General features: G+C 39.3%; 1 protein-coding gene across 2 annotated transcripts; it reads left to right on the top strand.

Annotated features, from left to right (window-relative positions):
- Window positions 1-404: 404 nt before the first annotated feature.
- On the top strand, window positions 405-20,095 carry zc3h12b (zinc finger CCCH-type containing 12B). 2 transcript variants are annotated; one of them, XM_050040437.1, is made up of 6 exons: window positions 405-474; window positions 5,672-6,460; window positions 6,605-6,744; window positions 9,225-9,459; window positions 9,801-9,907; window positions 10,012-20,095. In XM_050040437.1, the coding sequence occupies exons 2-6, from the start codon at window positions 5,835-5,837 to the stop codon at window positions 11,439-11,441; spliced, it is 2,538 nt and encodes an 845-aa protein (XP_049896394.1). In that variant the 5' UTR covers window positions 405-474; window positions 5,672-5,834; the 3' UTR covers window positions 11,442-20,095. The 2 variants fall into 2 exon arrangements, with proteins under 2 accessions (XP_049896394.1, XP_049896393.1); XM_050040436.1 differs by lacking the exon at window positions 405-474 and adding an exon at window positions 500-1,021.

The following is a 20,095-nucleotide window of genomic DNA, read 5'->3' as shown; positions in this document are numbered from 1 at the left end:
ACATATACATAATTTATCATAAAAAATACATTAAGTTTGAGTACTATTCTGATTATCAACTGAATGGGAATTAGTAGTATCTCAATGCAAGAGAGTAGGTTTAGTTATTGTCTGCCTAAATAGAAATAGTCAGTACCACATTTTATTATAATGCACATCCAGTTTGATTTCATGGTAAATTTATTCCCGTTTTAAGAAGGTGGAATCAATGACAAATCTGACCTTGCATGTTTGCAAAGGGAAAAGTCCCTACAAACCACAAACAAAGCATCATAAAAGCCCTTGGTGGATGAAACGTCTGATAAAGTAGCGAGGGGTAGAAATCAAGTTTGTAACGGTGGTATGACCCCGGTGTCTTTTCACCGCTTTGGTTACTTGTTTCCCTCGCGTTATCTGGCAACCCTGACCAAACTGCGACAGCGCCAATGGCAGCAAAACATAACTGTTACAGGCGAGGAGGATGACAGCAACAAGGTGAGATGAGCACCGTTTGAAGTCAACGATAGCAGTGATATACGTGCAGATTATGTAGAGAATAATGACGTATTGCTGTGGTTTCACCTCTCTCTGACATATTAAATGAACGTCAACTTTATCTCAAGTTACAGTAGTATTCTGGCAAAAATGTTAGCACACGCTCAGCAGCTAATGCTAACTACCATTAGCAACCAGACGTTTAAGTTAGCCTGTGGAGCCACTGAGTTGGATATTACCGTGTGCTAGCTAACCACGTAGCTCTTCTATCGTTTACTAAATAGAAACCGGGTTGCCTGACAAGCTTGGTAGTTAGTGTTAGCTTGTTATAACAGCTGTATAATGGCTCTCTAGAAACTGAGGTAAACCGAAGAAGGCCGGTTAGTTTACGTAGCTAAAATGTTGGTTCTCCAGCTGGCCAAGTAACGGTAGACTAGCATGCTAGCGTGTGCTAACCGTAACTCGGGGCCTAAGGATGTCAAACCAGTTATCTCGTGTCAAATTCACTCACAAAGGTGTCGCCGTGTGCAGCAGTAATGTGATAACGGTATTTGAAAAAGTGTCTTGTTGGCTTAATGTCTCTTTTACTGTCATATTGTTTAACCTTCCTTCATTTCATCCCTCTCAACTCATGATGCTGTTGCTAATGATATCTGGCACTTCAGGTTTTTTTTGTATTGACGTATAAACTAGTTAGCTGATGAATGCAGTAAGTGCAACAAATGACGTTAATTCAACAGTTCAGGATGTTTCCTGTATGCTCACTGTCATTGGGATCGATGCAGTGTTAGGATTTGGTTGTACATGTATATAGTTGGCTGTTGGGCAAAACTAGCTGAATATTAGAAAATCGTTCAATCCTGACTTTTCTTTTTGCCTACTGTTCATGTTTCCCTGTTAAAGGGATTATTATCTCAGTTTTGCTTTGAAATAATTCTAGTTTTCGACATGTTCAAACACATAATTTGTTGCATATGTTTGTAAAAGTTGAAATTCCACCTAAAAATCACTAAATAAATGGAAGAAAGTTGAAGGTCACATCAGCAATGCAAAGTTGGTTAGAATTCAATGCAATGTTTATGACATACAATTAATGAAATCATTGTGTTCCAGGTATTAATTTATTCATACCGATATAGAGAATAGATAGATTTGTATTTTATGTATATGTGGTGCAAAGGAGATTGGTCTGTTTGTGAATCTTAATACTTAAAGATGCAAAGATGAATCATCTAGTGCCTCAACACTTTAGTACTTTAGAACATAATGTTGCTAAATTTGTACTTAAAAAAAAAGAAGGACCACAAACACTTGCATGTTATACTTTTCTTCTTGGTAGACTTTTTACAGTGCATTTCCATAGCAAGTAAACATAATGAGTGACGGCTCATCACTAAGGTAACAGCTGAAAATCCTTTCACAGATGATGAACCAAGCACACATAGAAGTATAATTTAGAGGTTTATTCAGAAACATAAGCAGTTGAAAGTAAGACCATATCAATAAAAAACCCCAAAACTTTTTATAAATGCAAAATCTGCCTTTCTTAGAGAAGGATTAGCTTGACACACTGAACAGTTCATCTACGGGGGTCATATGGAGGATTTTGGTGTCTGTGTTCTTGTCTTTCCAAAAGCATACTCAAAAAATGCAGTCAAAAACTCGTCAGTCAGCATTCAGTCTTCCCCTTGTAACAGCAGAGATGTCACTGGTCTAATAAGTCGAAAGTGAGATGGGAGCATTGTGCCATCATGTGATCAATGTAAATAAGTTCATATTAGTTTTTCTGGGTTGATTGTCCTGGATGACAGTTTTCCTTGACTTCACCTTGGTTCTGTTGAAGCATATTTATGACTAAGAATGTACAGTCTTATTTATGTTTGTGCTTTTACGCTCAGAAGATGTTTTTTCAAGGCCCAGATAATCTTCACATGCTGTTAGGACAGAACACACTGATTAGGTGTTGCAGTAGCCACTGTTCAAGGACGTTTCATTTTTGTAGATTTGAAGTGATAGGTCTGCTTAAAGGTAGTGGCTAAGCATGCTGAAAGTACATGTCATAACTGTCTTAATGCAGAGTGACTGTGTTTTCACACTTTGTGTTGTCACAGTAACACTTACATGCCATTCTGTCGTTGTTCTGTCTCATCTAAAATAACTGCTGGGTAATTTTTATACAGTGGTGGCTGCACTTAATTTTAAATTTTTTGTAATTTCAAATAGCTAACTAGCCAAGTGGTACATGGAAGCAACAGTGACTATAGTGCAGTTTATCCCTGCTTTATACTGGATACTATGTAGGGTCAGCAATGTAAAAGATGGCTTCGGGGACCTGCTTCACTTGTTGCTATGAAACAGAACCACACGAGCCTGTGCATGTGCAGAGAGAGTCTGGAGGCCTTGCTGAGTCTAAGCCTGTGAATCTGGAGGTGGAAGGGAAAGGATTGGAAGAGCTCTGCTCCCTTAAACATGTATTGATGTGCTCATAAAATGTCTTAAATGGCAGTGGGCTGTGTGAGTTCCACAACAGTGCCTCATCATCCCTCTATTTTCAGCTAATTGTTTTAAATGTTCAGACCTTACTTTATTCTCCATTCTTCCATACAAATTGTGATCGGCAGGGAGACACTGTGCGCCACTGAAGCTGCAAGGCTACACAAAACACTGCCATTAGAAGGTATGCATTTAAAGCTATAGATTGACCCTCAAAATTTCTATCAACCTTCAGGGTCTTTCATGATGATCAGTGTTGTGAATTACCTGATAAGCGTGACATAGTGTTTGCTATGAAATGTAATTTTTTTTTTATTGCAAAATATGCTGCCTCAAGAGTTTTAGTGTAGAGTTGTAGCGTAGCTGTAAGTGTTCTGCATTTACTGACTGCCTGAAGAGAGATGATGAGCTGTGTTTGTGTTAGTCGTGACTGGTAAAAAGGAGTTAGCTGATGACAAGGCTGTGTTGCTAAGCAACGCACATCATGGGCTGCGCCTCTTGAAGCTTGGAGCTGGCTGTACTCTACTCTCTGCAAGACTGGGGGAAAGTGTAGTCTAGTGTTTCTGTTCATTAATGCACGTGTTGTTAAGATTATTCGACTACTAGTATTCATATGTAAAAAATAAACACTTGGAGCTGTTGACAGGGTTGCATGTTTATACTGCAGGCTCCCCTGAAGACCTACTCTGCTTTATCATGAAACAGCTTTGCTCCCTAAGGAATTCTGTTCAGTTCAGATTGTCTGTCAGAGGGCTGGAGACGCAGGGATACACTGTTCAACCCACACTTTGTCTCAGGTTATGTTAACTCGTGCACTCACCCCATGTGTGTCTGGCTCGAATGTTGCTTGAGAGACCAGTAAGGCTTTTGTGCACATAGAGTCGAGGCGAGGGTTGTTCTGCAGCACATTGACATGTTTTGTGTAGGAAGACTGGGGTTTTCACATAAAGAGCAGTTAGCCGGAGAGACAGGCAAGTCGGGTGGGGACTTTGTTGTCTGTAGTATCTATATTTTTGCATATTGCAAGTAGGAGGAGATCAGTGACAATTTACTTTTCATATGTATGTGTTTATTGTGGTAAATTACCAAAGTAAATGTTTGATATTCACACACTGATGCTATTACCACCTGTCACTGGTAAATTTTCACAATTCTGTTCAGGTTTGTTGGTAACTTTCTCAATGCATACCGAGGGCAAAGCTAGTTATAGCTTCCAGCTTTAAGAAGATCATTGGTTGTAAATTTGTACGATTCAGTGAGTTTGTAGGTGTGACATTTAACATGTTACTCAGAACAGGAGTGACAGTCACGCAAAATGTGTAGCCTACAGACATCGCGGACCAAATAACCAACCAGTTTTACCACAAAATGCAAACTAAACAAAAGATTAAACCTGGCTTGTGTGAACCACAAATACCAAATCACAGTCAGACAGGGAGAAACATGCATATGCACATATTCAGATCAGTGTTTTCCCCGCGCTATTGTGTTTTTTTTTTTCTCTTTTGGTAACTTACTTAATTTGGGCAGGTGACTAATATTTTCCATTTGTCTGCCTAAGTTCGTCACTTGCCCAAGATAGCAGTGTTTCCCACAAGTAGAGAATGTATTGGACTACCACAAGTGGGGTAGAGGGTGGGGAGGTGAAGGAGCGAAAGACTTTTAGTTGTGTCTGCATTGAGCTGTCTCAATTTTAAAACACTGTTTTCATGCAAAACAACTTTCATCCATTGCATTTAGCGTCAAATACATGATACAGTTGCAAATTTTTTTTGTGCAACCTCAAAGCGCGCCCTGCCACAAGAGGGTTCTATGTGTCTGTTGGCAAGATGGATGTTTATTTCACAGAAATGTGTTTCTTTGCATATTCTTCTTAAGTAATTGGGTTTGCTGTAATGTGTATTGTGCGATACTCGCATGAAGTTGCAGGACTGTTTTCATTTCGGCGAATGAAAAATAATCTGTTATCAGCATTGCTTGCTTCAGTATTGACAGCTACTGGGTGCTTGCTGTTATAAAAGTTGTTCAGGCATTATCAGGTTAGCACAAAGTTTGTCTAGCAAAATCAAAAGTGATCCAGGTTAATGGTAACAGCTCTGTTTTGTATCGGCTTTATTGGCATTTAAAATATACAACCACAGAGAAATTAAGATACATCTGGAGATTGTTCTCTTAACTTTATTGGCACTGTGGCACACAGCCTCCAACCATCAGTGGGCCATTCTAAGTCATTGTTGTGCAAAAGCTCTGTTTATCCCATACACAATGAAACACTAGGTGGTGTTTTAAGGTTTCCAAACTCTGGAGTCTGTTTAGAAAAACTTGTTTTGTGGGAAGAAAAATGCTTTTTTAGTCTGAATGGAGGGCTGAAACGGAGAGAAAAGGCCATGTTCACAAATTTCACCGGCTCAATGTGGATGTACTTTGTGCATTAAAAGGTGCCTGTCTTCATAAGCTGTTGGACCGAAATGTTTATTTCTACTGGACTCTACTATCTTGTTACACTTTTAACTGCTTTTCAAAGTAGACTTTTGAATGTAAGAAATATGGAAATACAAAAATAATCATTTTGGGTGGGCCAATACAATAAAGTGTATGTATGGGAACAGAAGCAAATGATTTCTTTCCAAATGATTTTAAGCTTCATTGTAAGTTGAACACATTACTAATTGAATCTTCTCATTATGTTTTTTCTCTCTTTCAGGATTTAATAGTTTGGTTTTGCCTGCCCACATAGGGGAGAACGTGTTACTTTGGCTCTTCACAAAGAGCCTGTAGCGCATAAGTCCAGCATTGAGTATGAGTCCCTGGTTGCGGTGGAGGTGAGGAAGCATGGGGTGGAAATCTGAGGTGTCAAGACGAACGTGATGACAGTATGGTCGATGGTGGAGAAGCTCAAAATGGAAAAACACCCATGCAGGGAGGAGAACATTGACTCAAGTGAGGCCCAGCATGCCAGTGACGATTCCGAGGATGGAAGCAGCTCAGAAAGCGAACCAGAAGATCAGCAGCACCAGAGGGTTCAGGTGAACAGGTGTAAGAAAAGGGAGCCCTTGGCTGTTGCAAAACCGCACCGACAGCTCTGTCGCTCTCCGTGCCTCGACCGGCCCAGTTTTTCCCAGAGTAGCACTGCGCAAGATTTTCGTGAGGATGACACCAGCGTGGCACCAGGGATCAAGCCTGCCAGTGACAAAGAGTACCAGACTAAGATGGAATTTGCATTAAAGCTGGGCTATTCGGGAGAGCAGGTGGAGACGGTGCTCAACAAGCTGGGGGCTGCTGCACTTATTAACGACATCCTCGCTGAGTTAGTAAGGCTTGGAAACAAAGTAGAGCCTGAAACTCAATCTTGCAGCAGTACGGCCACGTCAGTACCACGCCCCCCCTGTGCTAAGGAGACTGTTAGTCCAGAGGTGTCAGTGGAAGAGGAGTCTGTGGATAGCTTTGATAACCTCAGGCCCATCGTCATTGATGGCTCAAATGTGGCAATGAGGTAAGACACTAACAAACATCATTCACTTTAAATCGGTCTTTGCTTCATACAGAATGCACCTATGCTCTGACACATTTGCCTCTAATGGATGTCCATTGCATGAGGTAAAAGTATTCCTTATACCGGACTGTTTTTGTTTTCTAGCCATGGAAACAAAGAGGTTTTCTCTTGCCGCGGTATCCAACTTGCTGTTGAATGGTTCTTAGAGAAAGGACACAAAGACATCACTGTGTTCGTCCCAGCCTGGAGAAAGGAACAGTCAAGGCCTGACGCCCTCATCACAGGTAGTAAAGCTCTTTGTTATGCAGTTGCTATTTGAAGTTTTACTTAGTAGCTTGCAAGTTGTAGTTGAAATTTGTATCAGCACCTACTGTAGGACAGAGCATCAAGTCAAACTATATATCACAGTATGTATACGACTGATGCCTGACCTTGTGGTGTGGTGGTGGTCAGCAAGAAGGGGGTACTGTCACACTCTTCACCATGCCTTAACTGATTAAATACCATAATATAAATTAATGCATACCATTTAAAGGCTATATTTTGATTTTGATTAGTTTGATGGATGGTCTCTATAAAGGCTGATCACAAAAGAAGACCAGATGACGCAAAACACACGAGACAATTTCACCACACACCACTTAAAAGGCCTTACCGGTCTGGCAGTTTTACTTGATGTCTGAAAAAAGTGTCTCTTAGCATTACAAGCTAATGGTAGTCCCAGTGCTGATGGTGTTGCCAAGCAATGGTAAACATCCCAGTCCTTGAGGCTAACATTAGCTAGCATACTATTGTTGACAGATATTCAATCAATCAATCAATTTTATTTATAAAGCCCAGTATCACAAATCACAATTTGCCTTACAGGGCTTTACAGCATATGACATCCCTCTGTCCTTAGGACCCTCACAGCGGATAAGGAAAAACTCCCCCCAAAAACCCTTTAACGGGGAAAAAAANTAACAGTAGAAGTATGACTAATGATAACAGCAGCAGCAGGAGGCATCTGGCAGGACCACGGCAGCAGCACAACCACACACGTCACACTATCCAGGCACTGCTGCAATAAGAGTTAACCTGAGAGACAGTGGAGCACAAAAGCTCCGGAGAAGAAGCCGAGTTAGTGACATCCAGAATGGCTGAGTTGGCAAGATGCAGTAATAGGAGAGAGAGAGAGAGAGAGAGAGAGAGAGAGAGAGAGAGAGAAGGTGCCCGGTGTATTATAGGGGGTCCTCCGGCAGACTAGGCCTGAGTCAGCCTAACTAGGGGCTGGTACAAGGCAAGCCTGAGCCAGCCCTAACTATAAGCTTTATCAAAAAGATATTAAAAGTGACAGCTTTAAGTTTCACCTCCATTTCTTGCTGGAAAAATAAACAAACCATGATGACCATGTCTTCCCGCCCATTTTCTCTTTCAGATGTGTTTAGCCTTCTGCTTTTGTTTTTATGCCTCCGCACTATCAATAGCTGTGGCCTGATGCATTGACATGTTTAAGTGTTGTCCGTCCCATTCTAGTGAATGTGATTTTTTTTTTTAAGAACACCTTGAGGGAATTTCTTTAAATTTGCCACAAACGTCCACTTGGAGGCAGTGATTAACTAATTAGATTTTTGTGGTCAAAGGTCAAAGTCACTGTGACCTTGGGGCGTCGGTGGCTTACGCTGGTTGCACAACCTATTTTTCCTGTTTTAACGGAGCGTTTCCCCAATGCCAAAAGCTTATGCTTATTTTTCTTTTGCATAAATAAATAAGATATTGTTTGTTTACAACAACTGCGATTGCAATTTATTTCCTACTTCCGGCACCGTAACGCTCCGTTTCTCCCATGTTGTCAACGCCTGAGTAGTAAAAATCCAATGCCTCCACGGTCCGATGGTCAACGGAACCACTGCTGTGCTGTGCGCTAGTCCGTTACTATCCGTCATTTTCATCTCCATTGGAATGAATGACTTCCGGTCAGCATCAATCCATCAATGTGTGGTTCTGCACCTGGCTTTAGTGGATAGAGCAGGCTCCCCATGTACAAGGCTGTTGCCGCAGCGGCCAAGGGTTGACTCCAGCCTGTGGCCCTTTGCTGCATGTCATTTCCTCTCTCTCTCTCCTTTCACGCTTAGCTTTCCTATCGATTAAAGGCAAAAAATATCTTTAACAAAAAAAAAAAAAGGCACTGTGACCTTTCATCTGGCTTGTTCTCGTGAACGCGGTATCTCAAAAAGGCCTTGAGGGAATTTCTTCAAATTTGGTACTAATGTCCACTTGGACTCAAGTATGAACTGATAAGATTTTGGGGTCAATGGTCAAGGTCACTGTGACCTCACAAAACATGTTTTTGGCCACAACTCTGTGATTCATACACTAATTATGACCAAATTTCACATAAATATCTAATAGAACAAAATGATGAAGCAATGACATGTTATATCCAAAAGGTCAAAGGTCAACTTCACTGTGACATCATAATGTTCTGCAGAAACACTTTTCTGGCCATTATTCAACACCATAACTATCTTGGTCAGATACTGAATTGGTAACACTAATCTTGAAACTGTGCTGACTGTATAGGTCTTCTTTGCTGCTAGGTTGAAGATGTCTGTGAAGCATCCATGTTTAAGAATATGTAGCTTCTTTGCAGCAACATCCATATTTGAAGCATTGTCAGCTGTCATGGCTACATATGAGTCTGGACAGACATGGATGTGACCTGTAACTGTTATTAATGCTGCTATTAATCAAAATTACACCTTACTTGAAACCTCTTTTTCAGATCAAGAAATACTACGCAAGCTGGAAAAAGAGAAGATCTTGGTTTTCACCCCATCTCGGAGAGTTCAAGGAAGGAGAGTGGTGTGCTACGATGATCGCTTCATAGTGAAGCTGTCTTATGATTCTGATGGAATTATTGTGTCGAATGACAACTACAGGGACTTGCAAAATGAAAAGCCAGAGTGGAAGAAGTTCATAGAAGAGCGTCTCCTGATGTACTCGTTTGTCAATGACAAGTAAGAAACCATGATTTATTCTTAAGTCAGGTGAAAATATGTAATAATGCAGTCTGGGACTCTTTGAACCCCATGAGATTAGTCATAGATTTTGAATATATGGTCTATATCTACCCCACAACAGTACAAACAATTTTAATATCAAAGTTGGTACGTTCATGGTCATTTATTCAGAACGTTTTCTGCGTGACAATTATTAAGTGATCATATTTCTGACCTTTGCTTATTAGAAGATCAGGGAGACCAGTTATTAATTCTGTTTTCTGGCAGCAACTCTTTATCCTCGAAATAATAAAACTGACATTTACTAATAAATATTTTTGAATGACTATTTTTAACAGGTTTATGCCGCCTGATGATCCACTGGGAAGACATGGCCCAAGCTTAGAAAACTTTCTTCGCAAGCGTCCTGTTGTTCCAGAGCACAAAAAACAACCTTGCCCCTATGGTGAGTTGCCTAAATGTCTTATCGATCAATGTCTGAATGATGTTGCATTTTTGTCTGCATAATTTAAACTTTTCTTGACTCGCTCTACTCTTTCTTCAAATAAGGGAAAAAGTGCACATATGGACATAAGTGCAAGTACTATCATCCAGAGCGTGTGAACCAGCCACAGCGGTCAGTGGCTGATGAACTACGGGCTTTTGCCAAATTGTCTGCAGTGAAGACGATGAGTGAGGGGGCTTTAGCTAAATGTGGAACTGGTCCAGCAACTGTAAAGGGGGACAGCAACTCTGAGGTCAAACGTGTGGCGCCCAAACGTCAGTCTGACCCCAGTATTCGCTCAGTGGCCTGTGAACCTCCAGAGGCACTGTCAGTTGTTAGGAAGTCTGAGACAAATTCAGTGCCTTCCCTTGTGTCTGCTCTCAGTGTGCCCACCATGCAGCCTGCCAAGAGCCACGCAGCTGGGGCCTTGAACACACGATCAGCCAGCAGCCCAGTGCCAGGTTCTTTGCAGTTCTCACACAGTTCCCTGGAGCACATGTCTAGTGTACAGTACCCCCCTATTTTAGTTACCAATAGTCATGGCGCCTCTATTACGTACAGTGAACAGTTCCCAAAGTATGACTCAGTTAGCGACCATGGATATTATTCACTGCACAGTGATTTTTCAACTATGAGCATGAGCAGCATGCATAATGTCGACAGTTTCTGTAGCATGGAGCACGAGCATGGTGTGTATCAGAGAAATCCCAGCCACTGCCCTGAATCCTGCCTCAGCCATTCGAATAGTGACTCCTTCTCCTCTTATGGGGATCTGTACCCAAGCTCTGTGGACAGTAGCTTAGAGGAGAGCATGAAGGGGCAGCAGCAGCAGTCTCCGGCACAGGGAAGGATGCAAGCTTTCTCCCATGGGTTTCGTCATGAAGCACTGACCAGGGTACAGAGTTACGGACCTGAGGAACCCAAGCAGGGCCCCCGTAAACAGTCTGGATCTCACCTAGCACCACATATCCAGCATGTTGCAGTGGGAGCCAGGTCCAGCTGTCCTGGAGACTATCCCCTCACTCAGAATGTCCTCCCACCTTTGTCCTCACAACCCACACGGTCTCTTGGCATGACTCGTATGGATAGCATATCAGATTCAAGGCTATATGATAGCAACCCAATGAGACAGAGGCGACCTCCACTGTGCCGCGAGCAGCATGCAAGCTGGGACCCTCTGCCTTGTGGTAACGAGTCCTTTGGATATCATTCATATCCTTTGAGTAACAGCCTGATGCCGTGTTGTGAGCGGGTGATGGTCCGCAGTATGCCAGATAAAATGGAACAAATCTGGAACTCACCATGGGAGATGCCATCTGCAGCTGAACACCAAGAGCGGTATGTCATCCCAGACCACCAGTATCAAACATATCGGAACCTTTGTAACATCTTTCCTGCTTACGTAGTCCACTCAGTAATGGAGAAGAACCCTCATTTGACAGATCCACAACAACTTGCCGCCGTCATTGTTACAAAACTGAGGTCATGCCATTAAGCAGTTAATCTTATTAAACATTCAAAGGTGATGTGATTAAGGGAGAGACAGATTTTGATTGCAAAGATAGGCACTTATTAAATGTTGCTGCATGTGCAACATCTGCCCTCAGGAGTTTTTTTTTAAAATGTCTCGGGTGGGAAATAAGATTTTACATCACTAAGATGACGTAGAAGTAATCAGCATAGAGGAAGTTTGTCTAATAAGTTTATCTTGAATTGTAAGATGTTTCACATTTGAAAGCTATGTTTTTCTATGAAGGGTGGTGCAGCTGACTTAAGGTAACCCCTTATGACACAGCTGGTTCATAACACATTCATAGCACCTGGGCAGGAGCGGAATAGCAGCTTTGCCCCACATCCATGATTAACTGGACCTTTGTTCAACAATATTAATTGCAGAAAATATATATAGAAAGTCTGCTCACATTTGGCAGGACTGTTTAATGTCTCTCAGATCAATTCTGAAAGTGTTTAAAGTGATCTGTGTAAATTATGTAAGGAGGCTAAATAAGAGATAAATAAATAAATAAATAATTATGAAATAAATAATTAGGAATAAATTGTGTAAAATATATACATGAAACAATAATTTGTGAAATTATTTAAGAAATAATAAAAACTCATTCTTATTTTCAGAGTTTATGTTTTAAGAGAAACTTTTTTTTTCTAAATTCTGTTTTTTCCAAAAATTGTTTTTCTTATTCACAAATTGTCGGTTCATATATATATATATATATATATATATATATATATATATATACATACATATATATTTATTTTACACACTTAATTCTAGGGCTGTAAACTTCTGGTTGTATAGTGGATTGGTTGGTCGATATGCTCTTGATCGACCATATTCTCATTGGTTAGACAACCGTCGGTATTACTTTAATAAGACTGTGTCCACCAAAGAGTTTCTTTTACCAGCTGAAAATGACAGTTGTCGTAGTACAGCGCTGTTTTTTCCTCTGTACTACCAAAGTGTTGGTCTTTTTCGGTATTTGTCCCACCCCTTCTCCACTGTGATTGGACAGCTAGTGACAGTGAGGTGCTCGGCGTTTTACCCAGAGTTAAACATTTTTCATCTCTCATTTTTAATTAAGATAATGAGTCTCTCTCACTTGCAGCATTACAGAGATAATTAATGTTAGTACTGTTATGTTGTAGATGACATCATCAACTCCTAAGTGAACTTCTATAGTATCCAGTATGTCAGATTTTTCTCATCAGTCCTGTTAAATGCTTAGTGGTGAGATAGACTCGTGCATGAAGCCTAGGTGGAAAAACCTTGCAACGTGCAGGGTTTTTTTTTTTTTTTTTTTTCCCGGATTACATTGGAGATCACACTTATTTTTCACTTGAGGCATTCCACTTGCCTGAACAGAGTTCACTTGCCATGGGCAAGTGTTAAGGTTGAGCTCTGTGAACAGGAAAAAAACCCTTTGGGAGACACACAGCGCCACCAGGTAGATTGCATTCAGTGCACTGTGGCCTATTTAGTACATCTAGAGATAACATGCAGATTTTTCCCCCCATTGGTCACTTGATTGGTTGAAGAGTTGGTCGAATTTCAATCAACCAAGATTTTCTTTGGTTGAATACAGCCCTACTTTATTCTCATGCTTAATTCACACTGTCTGTTTTTATTTAATTAATATTGATTACTTTGGGTTCCATAATTTGGATGGTCAGATGATTACCCATCATAATTTGAATCCAGCTTTAACCATAATCTAATCCGAACTAATGTAGCTAGCTAGTGTAAGACTGAACCTTGTCCTCTTTTGAGTCCATGTGAACTAAGTGGAACAATAAACAGGTTAGCTACATGGCAACGTAGTCCGGGCAGGAAGTAATAACTCTGCCTCCCACATTTGCCTTATTAAATCTGACATAAGAGTACACTGACTTTTGTACACCATGTAGCTTTTATGAAGATCTTGTTCAGGTCCTGTGAATGTGTTATGAAAGGCATCTAAAGTGTTTCTGGTGCAGTGGAACTATAAATAACCTTGCTTAGGTCTGCCTCTGCTGTAAATAATTCTTGTGACTTTTTTTGTGCATTTATTTTGAAGATCAGTAAGAGGGAGGTAGTTACATACCTCACAGCATGAACTATGACATTTAATGGCCTTATATCTGAATGACCTCACGCTTTAGTCATTGTCTGATTGGTTTCAATGAGCGTCTTAGTCATTGAAGCCTCCTATTTTCAAATGTAAAGCACTATCTCAGTATCTAAAGAGATATATTTTCTCAGCCTCACTTAACAAAGCTACTATTTTGGTAGAATTTGACAGTGCACAAAGCAAGCCAAAAAGGAGATTTGACTTGTATACATGTGCACATATCTATGTACATATAATCACACAAAAGCCATTATTTCAAAGTCATTTATAAGCTGCTAAATAATGCCAAAAAAAGACAGAATTTATATAGTGTCAGTATTCTACATAACTTTACATTTTGGTTCACAGAATCGATTGGATTACAGTATAAACTAACATCTGTGTTTGGATAATTTCCTATAGTGTACTGTATAGTTACCTTTCTGATTTTATTGGATGCTACATCCAAGATTTTCCTATTTATATATTTGTCAAATTTGTTGTGCTGATTCTTTTCAATGTGAAAATATTCAAAGTATCTTTGTTTCAAACAGTAGCTCTAATGGACTTCTTCAAGTTGTCAGTGGAGCAGTGTGTTTTCAGGAGCAGGTTTCATTTCATTTCAAAGACTACTTTTACATGCACTTAAGCAGTCTGATGATTTCCTGCTTTTCTGAGTGACTTAATTAGGGCTGCAACTAGCGATTATTTCCATCGTCGATTAATCTGTCCATTATTTTATTGATAATCGATTTATTGTTTGGTCTATAAAATGTCAGAAAATTGTAAAAAACAAAACAAAAAAGATGTTGATCAGTGTTTCCCAAAGCCCAAGGCAACGTGTTCAGATGTCTTTCGTCCACAACCCAGAGATATTCAGTCTACTGTCATAGAGGAGCAAAGAAACCAGAACACATTCATATTTAAGATACTGGGATCAGAGATTTTTGACTTTTGTTTCCTTAAAAAATGACTGATTATTTCCTTTTCAAATTAGTTAGTAATGAGTTTAATTGTTGAAAACCAGGCCATTAATTGATTACCTATTGAAACTCTAAACCTGATTCCTGTTGCCTACATGAGAGATGAAAACCCTTTATCAGGTTAAAAGATGAAGAGAAACTTGGTTAACCCAGCTAGATTTCTGATGGAATTTGGCCATTTCTATGTTTTCTTAGTTTTTTTTTTTTTTTTTGGACATGCTAATGTACATGACAGAGACCCAGGTCAGGAAATGTGTCATCACTGTGGCATTAATCCAGCAGTATTAAAGGCAGTATTGTTACGTATGCCCGTGCATCAAGAGTAATTACATCCAAAGTCCAGTCTTTGCTGAACAAACCTAATGATTATCCTATTCTAAATGTAAATGATCTAGTTTGTTGAATGAGGTTAAGTTGGTTCCACGGATGAACAGTAAAGGATTTATTAAATTAAAACACATTCACACTGTTAAACATGCTACTTTTGATACTCTAATCAAAAAAATATATCAATGTGGCAGTGTCCTATCATTTAAAAAGTTTATATAACATATTAGGTACGCTCAAAATATGGAGGAGGGATGGTTAATTGCATGTAAATTGTGGTTTTATATAAATCGGACTATTGCAGCGCATCTAAACGAGTTGCCCAGTTTGATGCCTTAACCTGACTTCTGGCAGTGGCCTGGTTTCTTATGTGCATGTAGACGTAGTGAAACTTCATGAATTCATTTCACCAGACTGTGATGTGACTTAGGTAGGAACAAGTCGTAGAAATTTACTATTAGAGATGGAAACAGTGTTTACCATCACAGTTTAAATGTTTGCACAAGCATTTCTGCAACAGACTGAATATTTAACTGATGTTATATTTGTCTGATAATATGAGAAGAATCTGGCTGATACAGTCAGGCCTGGGAATGAGTTAAATATTGGACTCATTTTGTTATATCTTGTAGAGTATGAAGTTTCAATAATTGTATAAAAAAAATGAAGTGAATGCTATAAGCATGTCGAAGATGAAACTTAGTGTATGGCTTTTTACAGGAGGCTGAATTGCTTGAATATAGATGTACAGTACGCATACATGCAGCCAGTCTCCAAGGATCATGGAAGGTTTTGGCTGTGCCTTGCAGCACATTGCTCTCAGGATGCTTTCAATTTTCTAATATTCAGTCTCTCCCTGCCAAAAACCAGTGGTTACTGGCAAGAGTCTACTCTGATCTAGTAGTGATATATTTTGTGAAAATCCTACATGTAACATGTAGTACCTTAAAGTTAGTTATGTACAGTAGAAACGTGGAGATGGCATTGCAAAACTTTTTACTTTTTGTGTATATCCTTGTTATGCACCTTGAGATCTAGAATATTGGGCTAATAGGATGGCTTTACATGATGCAGCTTCAGTCAGTGAAGTCATGCTGGTGTCTATAAGGATGCATCCAAAAACAAAAATGGATGTTTGAGTTGCCCATAATTTCATTAAGTGCAGATTTTCTGGCAGTTGTTGAGCCAGTGATCTTTATTAGACCTTTAAATTCTACCCATGAGCCTAAGGGTGCTAATGTTGGATGCTAATCTTGACATCTGCTTTGGCCTCCAGGTCATTAGGTCAAACCTATTACTTATTCACAAGAAATATGAACTAATGCTAAGCACATTCATGCTCCCAAGAGGATTAACCCCCCTGATTCTAATGATCCGTTGCCTTTTCTCTACTCCCTCCCTCCCGCCCTCAGGACAACGTGCCACATGAAACATTCAGCTTACAACTGCAGAGAGGTAGTAACATGTAAAGCCAACCCTAATAGCAAGATCATGCTTTGAGTGCATTTAAAGGGAAATGCCACTTAATTTCAGGATTGGTCCCTCTAGGCCAACTATTGGATTGCATGACTGAACATTACAAATTTAGTGTAGTATCACATGCCTGTGAAAGGGAGGAGCTCCCCCCTGATGTTTGATTTCAGATTTGTATTATGATTCAATTGTAAGTAAAATAACAAATGCATTAGGGAGGTGTCTGTTTTGTTGGTGTTTTATTATCTTCATAAAAACATTAAAAGGAAAGTGAGGCTGAGCTCAGACACTCCTATCTGTAGTCAACAGAGCAGGACATCACAGACCTTTATTATATTTGTCATTTGATTTAGGAAAGTGTTCGTGATTACAGAGAAAAATTGTCCAATACTTTTTAAACTGAGTGGTATTACTCTTTAACAGGGCTAATTGTGTGAGCCTGACTTTGTCTCATTGGTGGTGCTTCAAAAATCTATATTTCTTTATAATGTTTAGGTACAACCGTGGTATATGAACAGACATAAAGAAAAAAAACAACATTTGAATGTGTTTTGCCCATATGGATTTTGGGCTTTGCTGACTTTGTTTTTTCATGAAAAAAGACGAGGCCACTTAAGGCCGGCTGTCTGTTCATGAGAAGGTGAAACAAACTGCCTAAATGTTTCTTCATGTGAAACAATCAGATTGCAAGGCTGCTGTCAAGGTTGTTTCTGGCATTTGGCTAAAAGTTTGCGTGCCATCCTTTTCCCTTGAGATAGTTGAATTGTCATAGATTAAAAAGAAAAAAAACATGCTTTTAGTGCAAACAGAGTGAAGTACTAGCTGTCACTGCTAAAAGAAATAACTCCAAATTAGGCCAAATTAACATTAGTAGTGTTTTGACTTTATTAATATGGTACTGGAATATGTTTCTTGGTGATAGTGAGATCCTTCTTTAACCTGAACACTGAAATAGTCTATTGCCCTGATGAACTGAATTGTGGTGTAAATTGTGGATTGAGTGATGTTCACACACACATGCACGGTAGCTTTAACAGTTTATGACAAATTAAACTTTGTATAGCTACATTATACATAGGATTTATTGTCCATGAAATGAATGCCAAATCAATTCAAACTTGGATAGATCCCGTTATATTGTCCTTAAAACCCGATTAGTTTATGCCTTTATAAAGAAGTGTGCACATGATTTCATTTGACCTGCTGATTTTGCTCACAAACTTCAAGTTACTATTTCTGGCCCAGTGCCACAGTGCTTGCACTTCTGTCATTAGATGAAATGCACTTGTGGACAGTGTGGGCTCGACAAGTATTAGAGCAAATTCAAAGCCCAGTGATTGTTAAATGTGTGTTCCTAATGCTGAAATAGTATTGATGGTAGCTGTTCATCCTGAAAGCAGGGTTCCCACAGTCATGGACATGGTGGAAAAGTCATGGAATGCCAAAATCTTGTTTTCCAGGCATGGAAGAGTCAAGATATTGTCACAGTTATCTTATCCATGGATAACCTTCCATGTAATGTAAAAACGGCAAATTTATTTTCTGTAGCTGTTGACATAATAAACAAAGCTCTAATATGCGTTTACCATCACGTATGTAACGTTTATTTTCTCCAGTGTTCCATCTCTCCCTCCAGGCATGCCAGCTAGCTGGAATTATGTTTGAATAGAGTTTGAGTCTGATATGTTTGAATAACACCAGGCACATGTTGGGTCATGAATCCCAGGGTATCCATATCTATGCTCCATTACTACGTTTAAACTCTACTGCATTTTTGAGATGGAGCAATTGACAGACAACCTAAAGCATTCAGTTGTCACTCAGCAAACCAATGCACACTTTAGTTTCCTTTTAACTGCTCTGAAAGTAGGGCGTGGGAGTTTGAAAGTTCTTTTTTCAAGTGGTCATGCAAATTTTATCATGGGTCCATGTAAACCCATAGAAAAAGTTGTCCATGAAAATGTGTGGGAACCTTGTACAGGTTAGACTGCTTTCACAAATTCTGTCATGATATTTTGCCCACAAGAACAAAGAGGGAAGAGAAATGCAGGGATGTGCATTTTGTTGCTGTCTTTTATTGATTTTAAAAATTATTTTTTATTAGAGACATCTCAGTTTTGGCCTTGTTCCTAACACTACTTCCTGGAACATTGTGTTTTGGCTGGACAATAGACCACTCCCTGGCTAAAAATAAACTCACTATCACCACAGAAGACTTTCAAAGTACCAATCCAGTGTTTTACTGTCCCCACCCTCCCTTTGAAAGTGCCGCAAACAACTAAGCCACAAATGTCTAGAATTGACTTTTGCTTGTTGATACAAATTGTATCTATACCTTGAATGTAACAAAATATGAAATGTATAATATGAAAATAGTTTTATTTAAATAAAGGGGAAAAAAATCAATGCCATAATGTTTGTGACACTGTGTGTCACTGGGAGTAGCCCATTGGTATGTACTAATTCTTACTGGGTACAGTAGTTCATTTACAGGGACATTTATGTGCTACATAACAGTGCACAGTTACCCTGTGTACAGCAGTAAGCATCATGTCCTCTCTGTACATAGTCACACGTGTGTGTGTATATATAGAAAGCGAATCTGTAAATGTAACAGTAACAGTTACTTAAGTTGTTCAGATACTTAGATAATTTCTGTGTTGTAACCTGTGCACCCTTGTTAAGTGCATCTATTTCCTCTGAATTGACATGTCCGCTTTGCGCTATTTTAATGGGAATTTCAATATTTTTGAATATATTTTGCCTAATAAAACATGCCAAAGTTATTCTTGGGTGGCTTGTCAAACATAATTTATTGTGATTGAACACATGGGTTGTCATGCAATGAATTCTATATTTCAGGGGATAAAGGATTTTGTTTCCACAAAATGTAAACTAAGAGTAAGAGCAAACGCAAACCTGTGTGTAGATGAGACGCAGAGAGCAGATCTGTCAGTTTTTACACAGATTTGTGTTCGATACAGATCCTTTTTAAAATGGGAATTTATTGGGAGTGTTGGCAGTTGATTTAATGACTAACCCTGTATGTTGACAAAGAGTGTGTTGAATTGTGATTTATTTTACTATTGAATTATTCACCAATTGTAATTTTGGTATCTGAGGCCAGTTTGCATACTGTTGTTTGAAATGAACAGCCCTATGGAAATTAGACTAGTGCTATTTTCACAGTGATGTTGTCAATGTAATATTAAGTTCAGAATCAGTTGTTAATGGCTAAGATCAAGACCAAAGTGATTTTTGATGTGCACACGACGCACCTGTTATGATGATTGGTTCAAACACACACACACAAACAGTTGTGGTCAAATGATGGTGAACCCCTTGACGTCTTGAAGTTCCTGCTACGATATAATTTAAACATGTCATCGTTGGTTGGCTTACAAACGTAAAGAGGTACATATATTTGAACACAACTGTGCATATACAGTGTAATACTCAGGTGAAATCACACAAACATTTTAATCACACGGTTGTTTTCTAATACTGAGAAATGCAGTGGTCACATTTCTGAAATAGGTCTCCTGTCTGAGTAGACCGATGTGTCTGCAATGTACAAAAAGGGAAATATAAAGCAAGTGTTTTGTGTTGTGATGATCTGCAGTATTGTAATCCACTCTGACTGGATAGCATTGCTTTTATAGACCAAAATATACAAAAATAGACTATTTGGGTCCGTGGACTCAAACAAAATGTAAGTCTTAATGACAAAATGTGTTTCTCTCCATAAATAAAGCAAAACT

This window comes from Epinephelus moara, chromosome 3 (genome assembly GCF_006386435.1).
Source record: "Epinephelus moara isolate mb chromosome 3, YSFRI_EMoa_1.0, whole genome shotgun sequence".
In the NCBI taxonomy this organism is placed as follows: domain Eukaryota; kingdom Metazoa; phylum Chordata; class Actinopteri; order Perciformes; family Serranidae; genus Epinephelus; species Epinephelus moara.
The sequence above is the reverse complement of the archived record's forward strand: the minus strand, read 5'-3'. Positions and strand labels throughout refer to the sequence as shown.